This window comes from Dromiciops gliroides, chromosome 3, assembly GCF_019393635.1.
Source record: "Dromiciops gliroides isolate mDroGli1 chromosome 3, mDroGli1.pri, whole genome shotgun sequence".
Lineage (NCBI taxonomy): Eukaryota > Metazoa > Chordata > Mammalia > Microbiotheria > Microbiotheriidae > Dromiciops > Dromiciops gliroides.
Genome location: NC_057863.1, coordinates 573,654,460 through 573,665,303, shown reverse-complemented (window position 1 = coordinate 573,665,303; position 10,844 = coordinate 573,654,460). Strand labels below are relative to the sequence as shown.

At 41.3% G+C, this 10,844-nt stretch overlaps 1 protein-coding gene across 2 annotated transcripts in view; it reads left to right on the top strand.

Annotated features, from left to right (window-relative positions):
• Positions 1-6,231: 6,231 nt before the first annotated feature.
• The window catches only part of SLC25A15 (solute carrier family 25 member 15), a 43,044-nt gene continuing 38,431 nt past the window's right edge, over positions 6,232-10,844 (top strand). The window contains exons 1-2 of one of the 2 annotated variants that reach the window (XM_043994385.1): positions 6,232-6,615; positions 8,759-8,882. In XM_043994385.1, coding sequence (XP_043850320.1) covers positions 8,828-8,882 — 55 coding nt within the window. In that variant the 5' untranslated portion in view covers positions 6,232-6,615; positions 8,759-8,827. Of the gene's footprint in view, positions 6,616-6,665; positions 6,804-8,758; positions 8,883-10,844 lie in introns of those variants that run through there. The other variant, XM_043994386.1, reaches the window with a different exon arrangement.

Genomic DNA, 10,844 nt, shown 5'->3' with positions numbered 1-10,844 from the left:
ATTATCATCTCTCTGAAGATAATTCCCAGGCCTATATATCCATCTTTGATCTTTCTCTGGAGGTACAGTACCTCATCACCAATGGCCTTTTGGATATGTCTACTGATATGTCCCATGGGCATTTCAAACTCAACATATCTTTACCCCCAAACCCTTCTCCCTTCCCAATAACTGTCCAGAGCATGTAACCTTGATGTTACCCTTACATTCTTACTTGTACTCTCCTCAGACAGTCATTGAGTTGCCAAATCTTGTCACTTCTACATTCTTGTACATATGCCCCTCTCTTGTGTATATGTTACCTTCTCTCCTCCAAAGACACCCACAATCCTAGTTCAGGCCCTAATTACCTATTGTCTGGATCATTATAATAGCCCCCAATGGGTCTCCTATCCTCAATTCTCTTTCCTTTTTAGTTTATCCTCCACCCATCTGTCAAGATGACTTTTCTAAAGCATAGTTCTGATCATGTCAGTCTCCAGGGAAAAAATATCAACTCCTTTGGCATTTAAAGGTCTTTATAACCTGGCATCTTCCTACTTTTCCAATCTTCTTTATTCCCTTCTACATACTCTATTACCCAGTTACACATTTATTTTTTCCTAAAAGCTGAGACAATCTACTTTTTCTTTTCTTTTTTTTTTTTGAGGGGCAATGAGGGCTAAGTGACTTGCCCAGGGTCACACAGCTAGTAAGTGTCAAGTGTCTGAGGCTAGATTTGAATTCAGGTCCTCCTGAATCCAGGGCCGGTGCTCTATCCACTATACCACCAAGCTGCTCCCAACAATCTACTTTTTGTCTTGTGCAGTATTCATTTACAATTTCTTGAAATTATAATTCAGAAAAAAACCCAGTTTTTAAAAAACCAAAACCAAAACCAAAAACGATGGCTTTAAAGAAGTCCAATAATTCTCTGGACCAGCCTGTGATGTTTCAAGTGGAGTTATGTGACTACCCTTTAAACCCAAATCATTCTGGCTTTCATTGAATGACCAAGAGCTTTTAGCCCAGGCCTCAGTGGCTTAATGTTTAGGTTTTCTCATTCTTTTTTTTTTTTATTTAAGTGAGGCAACTGGGGCTAAGTGACTTGCCCAGGGTCACACAGTTAGTAAGTGTTAAGTGTCTGAGGACAGATTTGAACTCAGGTACTCCAGGCTCCAGGGCCTGTGCTCTATCCATTGTGCCACCTAGCTGCCCCAATGTTTAGGTTTTGATGACTTGGAATGAGTGTAAATAGCAATTGTGTTTTGTTCTGGCTAGAAACTGTGAAGGTCTTCCCCTCTCAGACTGATATTTTTGAGATGGTGAATTAGGCCATCTTTTGTCTCAATTCTTACCTAGCCCTTAGTCAATGAATGGGCATGGCCTCTGACAAATGAGACCTGGTAAAGAAAGGCCTTAATTTAGAAAGACTAAGGTAATCCACTTCATCCAGGACCATCTCTAGACTTAGGTCTTGCCACTGGACTCTGATGACTCTGGAGGAGAGACTGAGACTGATGACTTTGCACAGCTCTGCAATTCATGGGTAAGTCAAGACATCACCCTCATTGGTCCTCTTTGAGAAAGGACCACCACCACCACCACCAATCCAATTACACTGGCCGATCTGGGGTTCATCAAACATGACATTCCCTCTTCTCTAGATCTTTTTTTTTTTTTTTGTGAAGCAATGAGGGTTAAGTGACTTGCCCAGAGTCACATAGCTAGTCCTCCTGAATCCAGGGCTGGTGCTTTATCCACTGTGCCACCGAGCTGCCTGCCTCTAGTTATATTTTATCCTTGGAATGTGCTGCTCCTTCCCCTCTACCTTTTAGTTTCTCTGCTTTCAACACTCAAATTTCTCCTTCTGTAGTAGGTCTTTCTAGTCTCCTCAGCCACTGCCTTCCCCTCTCAGAGTATCTTCCACATATGCTATATATATTTTGTATGTACCTAGTTATTTACCTCATTAGAGGTATCCCTACTAGAAAGTAAGCTCTTTGAGGGTAGGACCACATTTTTGTCTTTATGTGTTTCTTCAGCATTTAGAACTGTTTCTGGCATATACTAAGTGACTTTTCTTCCATACCCTTCATTTTACAGATGAAGAAACTGAAAAACAACCCAAGGTTACATAGATAGTAAGTGGCAGAGCTAGGATTTGAACCCAGGTCCTTTGGCCAAATCTTGGTATATTTGCCAAAGTTTAATATCTAAAATTCACTTAATGTTTAATGCAACTAATTCTTTTTTTCTTGTTATTTATGAACCAAAGAGCACAATGCCTTTCATATAGGTGCTTAATATTGTTGAGCTAATTAGTTCAGCTACCTTTGTAGTTGTTTCCAATGCAAGATCCTATAAAATAAGTTGTCCCCTTTTAAAACACTATCCCAGTATTTTAAGGACTCTTTTGCAGGGCAAAAATTTTCCCCCTTTTACAAAGAAGGGAACAAAAACCCTATCTGACCAGCCATTCTGAGATGGAAAAAAATTTTTTTTATTGTTTTTTTTTTTCCAGGGCAATGAGGGTTAAGTGATTTGCCCAGGATCACACAGCTAGTAAGTGTCAAGTTTCTGAGGCTAGATTTGAACTCAGGTCCTCCTGAATCCAGGGCCGGTGCCCTATCCACTACACCACCCAGCTGCCCCCGGGGGAAAAACAAATTAAATGGAGAGGAAAGAAGAGCGTTGACTCTTAAAATAGAAAAAAAATATCTTTTTTTCTTATTTAGAAAATTTAAAGTAGAAATGACATACATTGTCATTTTCTGTGCAGTGTTCAGGTCACAATTTTGTTCACTTTCAAAAGAAACAATGACATCCTTTGTATGAACTACCTCAGGGCTAGGGTAAGCAGGTATCCTTTTTAAGTGGAATTATTCACTTTTTTAAAAAGTATCATTAACCAGCATGTTGAGAAATCTCTTAGAAACAGCAATCTGTTCACTTTTTTTTTCCATTTTGCAAAACTGATTATTCTGCCCCTAACCCTGACTGACGTCACATTAACTGCTTTAGGACAAAGATAAGCAGTTACAAGTGATGATTGTGAAATCCCAATATGGGCAAACTGGCAGAAGCTGTGAACAAATGGGGTGGGGAAAACATGCAAACTTGTTTTCTTGCATTAAGTCCACATTTAAAAAGCAAAAACTTGTCCAACCCCCAGGCAATTGGAGATGACATGGAGTCATCCTTAGAACAAAGGCATAGAAGATTTAATTCTGCAAGATCTTGGTTAAAGATAATAACAAAGCAAACTAGAATGGATAGGCAATCAAGACTACAGCGGCCCGTGCCTCACTCTCCAAGTGTCCATGTGATCCTGATTAAGTCATTTATAAACCCCTCTATTTATCTTCTCTTTTATAAAATAGAAACATTGGGAAGAGTCAGCAGTTCAAAAGGATGTTTTGAAGTAAATATTTTTTTAAAGTAGTTGCTGTTATTACCAAATACTCTTATAATGTACTACCCTATTGGAAGGAGCCCCTGATTCCTTTTAATAGACACTACACATTACAGATAACATGTTAAAGTTGAAAACATGGAAAACAGTGGTTGGAGCTTGATGTTAACAAATTCAGGTCCTGTGTTTAATCCTTTCATAGGCTGGTTGCTTCACATAAAGACAAACTGTCCCATGGCTGAAGGCTACACCCCTGACCCTGACCTGTATTGCAAATACCTACCATTAAAAAAAGGGGAACATGGAAAATATGCATAGTTTTATGTCAATCCATCTCATTATTACTTGAAACATAATTTAAAGTGCATGACTTATTGGTGGTAGGCAGAATGTTGGATTTGGAGGCAGAAAGACAGGTTCAAATCCCAATTTGGACACTTGGTAGCTGTGTGATCTGGGACACATCCTGTAACCTCTCTGAGCCTCAGTTTCTTCACTTGTAAAATGGAGAAAATAATACCTTCACAGGTTTATGAGGATTAAACAAGAATATTTGCAAAACATTTTGCACATCTTAAAACTGTCCATAAATGTCAGCTGTAATAACAACAATAGCTAACATGTATAAGGTTTGCAGAGCACTTTACAAATATTGTCTTACTCTGTTCTCATAATTATGGGAGGTAGGTGTTCTTCAAGTTATTTAATGTGTCAGTAATATCATTACAACATAGTATAATAATAACAGCTTATCATTAGATAATACATTAAGGGTTTTGAAAATGCCTTTACATATGTTTATCTCACTGGAGGAAGAGTGGTATGTTCTTGGCAAGATTCATTACTACATCATTACTACTACTTACAAGATCCATTACTAACTAGTCCCCTAGGTGGCAATAGCATTGGCGTAGGAGTCAAGAAAACTTTATTTCAAATATTGCCTTAAACATATTCTTCCTATGTCGTATTGGACAACGCCCTCGGTCTCTTCTGTAAAATGTCCACAGAATGATAGCACCTACCTCAAAGGGTTGGTGTGAGAACCCAATGAGATAATATCTGTATCTATATCTTGGTCATGTGCAAATGACTGAGCCTCCCTGAGCCTTTAAAGTAAGAGGGTCAGATTGGATGATCTATAAGAGCTCTTAGAGTCATACAGTCTGAAGTTTTACAATTCTGTTAAAAGAAAGCTTGACGGGGCAGCTAGGTGGTACAGTGGATAAAGCACTGGCCCTGGATTCAGGAGGAACTGAGTTAAAATCTGGTCTCATACACTTGACACTTACTAGCTGTGTGACCTTGGGCAAGTCACTTAACCCTCACCGCCCTGCAAAAAAGAAAAAAAAAAGCTTAAAAGAGCCACACCCAGCTTTTAGATGAACGCCATTCATGTGAGATTCTTATAATAATCTGTGGGAGTTCATACTCAGAGTAGATAGCTGTCACATTATTTAAATAGTACTGCTGGGTTTCAGTAGACATTAGGATTAAGTTGGCAATAACATCAAACTATTTATGCTATTTTGTTGTTTTTTTTTTTTTCGGGTGACAGAATGTTAAAATGTATTGTCTATGATGCGATGTTACAACACAACATAGAAAGAATGTTTTTGGTAGGAGACAGAATGGTATTAAATTCAATTAAGAAAGAAACCATGTTGGAGGAAATGAAATTAGAAACATAGTATCTGAGCCAAAGCACTTTGAATAGGATGTTGCTTCGGGCTTCTGTCTCTCTTATCAGGGTATGGAAGGGATACCTACTTTACCCAAGGCATAAGGACTCAAAAAACAGAAAATCCCCAACTCTTCTTGATCCACTCTCCCCCACCTTGGGTACTGTATTTATGAAGCAGATCCTCTTCCTATTAGGAGCTCTCCAACACCAAGGATACATAGACATTCATTCATTCATTTTTTATTTTTAAATTTATTTATTTTTTAGACATTAAAAAAAACGCATCCTAAAGGAAAAATCAGAGAGGTCATTAAAAGGATTTCGACCTCCGCTTTAGCTCTTGAAAAGCAGGGGCTTAGGTCTTATTGATGTGGCATCCCTGGAGTGCCTAGCACAGAGTCCTGCCCGTAAGAAATAAATACGTCAATCAAATATTGTGTGTCAGGTACTGTATCATAGTGTGCATTCAAGATATAGGCTTTTTAATCGGAATAAATGGCTTTCTCTCAAGCCCCTTTAGGGGGAGGGCGTGGGAGAAAAGCTTTCCCCCAGTAATGGTTTTGCATTCATTTCCCAATATTACATCCAAAAGTGCTCTTCTTTACTTTTCCTTACTCCCATGCTTTTAAACTTAGAATTAATGTCTTCCGTCAAAGCGACAGACTTTTAAAAAAGTGTTTATTTTCAACATTCATTTTTATTTTGAGTTTCAAATCTCCTCCCATGCATCGAGAAGGCAATAGGATATCTATTACCCAAGTGAAATCACAACGTGACTAATTTCTAAATATGACCCCATTAAAACCCAGGCCCAGGAACCGAGAGTCACTTGATAATCCCAAAGTCTCCTAGGGTCAAACACAAATGCAGTCTACTAGATCGGACGGTCCTCGGCTCCCTTCCTGCTTTCATTTCATCCCCAAACTGAAGTCCAAAAGCCGATGGGGGAGGGGGGAGGGTTGGGCAGAAGAAGAGGGATTAGAATAGGGGTAACGAGGGATTCCACAGAAAACCAAATAGAGAAAGTCCATTCCACTGCTTCCCGCCCGCACGCCCGGGACATCGGCGGCGGCGGCGGCGGCGCAGGAAGCCGCGGCCGCGCTGGGGTCCCCGGAAAGGGGATGCGCTGCGCTCCTTGGGGATACAAGTTGCGCGGTAGGAGCCGTAGAGGCCTCAGGCTCCGGGGCGGAGCGCAGTCCAGCCCAGTCGTGGCTGTCGCCTGACTTCCGCTTTCCCGGCTGGCAGGCTGGCTGGTCGGCTAGCTGAGCTGGGGAAGAAGGCTTAGAGAGGGCAGGATGGCTGGGGTGAGCGGGCAGGCGATCAGGGCTGCGCGGTGCAGGCGCGCCACAGGCGTGCGTCTATATAAGTCTGCGGGGGCGGGGCGGCGGGGGTGTCACACGCACCCCGGGTTAAACGGCCCGCTCAGGGCCATGGAGTGAGTGCAGCTGCTGCCTCTAGCACTCTCAAACCGCGTAGAAGCGGAGGAAGAGGAGGAGGAGGAGACAGAGGCGGCCGGCCCTTAGCGCTGTGCACACTGGTGAGCAGTGCGCGGCACAGGCCCGGGTCTTTGCAATGTGCTCGGGGCGCCATGGGGAAAGGAGGGGGAACCCCGTACTCTGGGGAAAGGAGGGAAGGCGAATCTTCTAGTTTTTCTCTCCCGCTTGACTACCTGCGCTTTACCGGGAACTGGCTCTGACGCCTCCCTGCCCCTGACACGTGCAACCGGTACCTGCAGCGCTCCCGGGAACTAAAGGGTGGGAGGGACCCCGCTCCACGCTTTGTCCCCCCACCCCAATCCCGGGCGGGGGTCGGGGGAGCTGCGTGAAACTCGTTGGAGGGTTTTGTGCCCCAGAGATTTGGGAGTAATGTGCCATAACAGCTGGAAGCCAGTTGTTTCACCTCTCCGGGCCCCCTCACCTTGTCTCCGCAACTGTCAGTCACGGTATCCTTTCGTCCCCTGAGTTTCGTCCCGAGTGGTGTCATTTAGTCGCTGACCTTAGTTATGTTGCTGCCTCTGTGCAGAGAAGCCGGAAGGTTTTATGAATGGGATGATGCCTTTCCAAGCTGGGTCATTGTAACGTGGGTGGGAGGCAGCTTGGGCATTTACAACTGTTTAAAAAACAGGTTCAGTTCTCTGGCCACCCCAAACCCCTAGTCTAAGGCGCCTACTTCCCTCAGGAAAGAAGAAGGTCCCTGTTGCCACCTGAAAAGTAACTGCTTTGTTTCTTCTTTCTGAGGTCACCTCCTCCATAGTAGAAATTGATTAAAAACAAAGTTAGGGCTGTGGGAGTAGTTAACGTCAAACCTTGGCTTTTGTATTAGCTTTTCAATGTCCTTTCCCTCTTCAGCCTTCACCAATTTCTCTAACTTGGACAATTACCACCATTTCTCCTTGCCTTGGACCTTACAGTCATTATCACTAGGTAGACATTTTTTTACCAAGTTCCTTAGTCTAACAAAAGCGTTAACTTATTTGCTTCATTGGAGTTATGCTTAACTGTATTCTTTTTGAAGTAATACTCATTCTTGGGATCTGGTCAAACTCAAAAGGTGCATTTAACAGAATGTCTATTCTAAACCAGCTTCATATTTCTCTTCCATCAATCCTCACCCCTGCACCACCCCCCCCAAAGCTACTTTATAAAGGTGTCACAAGTATATTATTGTTGTTGCTGTTGTTGTCTGCTATTAATTACGCTGTTTTTTCCCCAAAAGGACAGTATCAATGCAGTGATATTTTCAATATTAAGGAATAAGGGGTTTCCATTGCACCCTGTTACCTGGACTGGATGTCTTTAGTGGAAAACCTGCATTACTATCACTCCTCAGAGATGTAGTTGAATTCTTGTTTGCATTGGACTAGAGGACTATTGAGGTCCTTTCTCACTGACATTTTTGGATTCTCTTTCTTTCTTCTTTTCTTTTTCTTTTTTTTTTTTGTGGGGCAATGAGGGTTAAGTGACTTGCCCAGGGTCACACAGCTAGTAAGTGTCAAGTGTATTTGAATTCAGGTCCTCCTGAATGCAGCACTGGTGCTTTATCCACTGCTCCACCTAGCCGCCCCCATTTTTGCTTTCTCAATGCCCCTTTTGTCCTCTCTTTTATTCCTCCTCCTCCTTCTCCCCAAAAGCTAAATTGGATTTGTTATAAGCAAAGGGATAGAGCAGGTTTTTGTTTTTCAGATCTCTTAATTTTGTTACTGCTTCTTAGGAGCCTTAGCTATTGCATGAGGTTTAGAACTGGTCTGTTATGTGGCTTTAGACCTTTAGCTTGGACCATGGGACAACTAATGTATCACATTTATAGTTGATGATTTGTCCCCTAGTTAACTCTTCTCTCCTAGTTTCTAGTAAGTCAGCAGAATTCTTCTCAAGTAACACCATTCGATTTTTGTGTAGTCTGTGTATTGATTGCAGGGGCTCTCTGTTCTTCATTGACTTAAATCTGTTGTAACTTTGCAACTAAAAACATTTTTGTGGTGTTTTTTTTAAACCACAGATTTTTAGTTCAATGATACCACACCTATCCTTTTTTGCTTTTGTTTTCAAGTATCCCAGCTTTCCAGGAATACATATTAAATCCTCATTGTTTGAGAGACAATAACAAGTTGTCAAGTCTATAATGATCAAACTAGGTGCTGCTAAAGACTTGGTTAATATTGGTCTTTTCTTTCTCTCCAGGGGTATGCCTAATCAACCATAAAGTCTGGATAGTTCCATTCCAAGAGGGAAATAAACAGGTGGGACAACATGAAGTCCAATCCTGCCATCCAAGCTGCCATTGACCTTACTGCAGGGGCTGCAGGTAATCCCAGAGAACATTCAGTCCCTCTATTTCTCTCTTTGTCTTCTCAGAATGAAATTTGTGAAAGAACTTAAGTTGCTTCCAGACTTCCTGGAGAAGCCTCCCTGTTACTATGTAACAGATCCATTCTATAGATTTTTTTTTTAGTGAGGCAATTGGGGTTAAGTGACTTGCCCAGGGTCACACAGCTAGTAAGTGTTAAATGTCTGAGGCCGGATTTGAACTCGGGTACTCCTAACTCCAGGACTGGTGCTCTATCCACTTCGCCACCTAGCTGCCCATCATTCTATAGATTTTGAAATATCTTCTTAGAGCATTACAGAAGGAACATATCCTTTCCATCACTTCCTCACTACTGTTTTATAATAGATTCCTTTTGAGATGTACTGGACTCTTCAAAGAAACAGAAAAGGCAAATATTAGGTTGCTTTCACCTTAAGAGGAGAGACTATTCACTTCCCCCACATTCCCCTTCCATCTGTCTAAAGCACAGTGCTTGTTACATGGTAGGTGCTTAATAGTAAATGCTTACTGACTTGTGATAGATGCATAAAATAAGATGCATAGAATTACAAAGAACATTAATTATGTCGAAATACAATTATCAGAATATTTAAAAGACAGGTTTGATCACAGCCTAAGAATCTCTGTCTAATGTTTAACATGTAAATCCATGTAAGAAATAAACCATCCAGCCTCAGATACTTAATACTTACTAGCTGTGTGACCCTGGGCAAGTCACTTAACCCCAATTGCCTCACTAAAAAAAAAAAGAAAAAGAAATAAAGCAAAGATTGATTTCAATAATACAACAATGTACTAAATATTCCTCTTCTTCTTCCTCCTCTTCCTCTTCTTCGCAATTGGGGTTAAGTGACTTGCCCAGGGTCATACAGCTAGTAAGTGTTAAGTGTCTGAGTCCAGATTTGAACTCAGGTCCTCCTGAATTCAGGGCTGGGGCTCTATCTACTGCACCACCTAGCTGCCCCGGCCCCATACTTCTCTGATGAGCTTCTCTACCACCTGGGAGATATTCATGCCTCAAATTGGGAATCCCTGTCCTGAAGAAATGGCAAACAGTTGAATTTTCCCTGAATTCAGTATTATGGTTTCCTATTTCTGCAGATTTGTCTTAATTCCATAAAACATAGGCTGTATAAATCTCTGAAATGTCTTTACAGACTTTGAAGTCTTTTTTTTTTCTTATGAAAAGAAAGGTGTATAGACAGTATATTGTATCTCTCTCCTAATGAAGGTTGAGAAGGGAGACTAATAATGTCTTTCATTCATATGTTGTTGCTGCTGTATCTGCATCTCTGGAACAAAAATTAATGAAGTCTACTGGCTCTGAGTGTGAATGTATGTGTTTTTCATTCCTTAGGTATCTTGAGGAATGAATAATTTTTTTTATTTTTTCACATCGAGAAGCTTCAAGATTCTCATTATAGTTTTTCTTCAATAAGTGTATTTGCTCTGACAAGGAATTTCTTTTAAAATTACTATAATTGTATTTTTTTTCTATGACAATGGGCAAGCCTGACCTGAACTTAGTTTCTCCATCTATAAAATGAAAGGTTTGTATTACAGAAACTTTAAGGTCCCTTCCAGTGTTAAGATTCTATGTGAGAGAGGCTCCCGGGTAGGTGGTGCAGTGGATAAAGCACTGGCCCTGGATTCAGGAGGACCTGAGTTCAAATCCAGCCTCAGACACTTGACACTTACTAGCTGTGTGACCCCGGGCAAGTCACTTAACCCTCATTGCCCAGAAAAAAAAGATTCTATGAGAGATCAGGTGAATAAATAGATGCTCCCTTTGGACACAATATTTTGTGTATTTAGAGGGAAGTGTTTAATTCTGGATTTAGTGGGGATGCTGTTTATCATTAGGAAGATCACAAACTTTTTCCTTCAGCCAACATGTAGTGATTTGAGAGCAACAATATGTAGTCACAAGGTTGACCC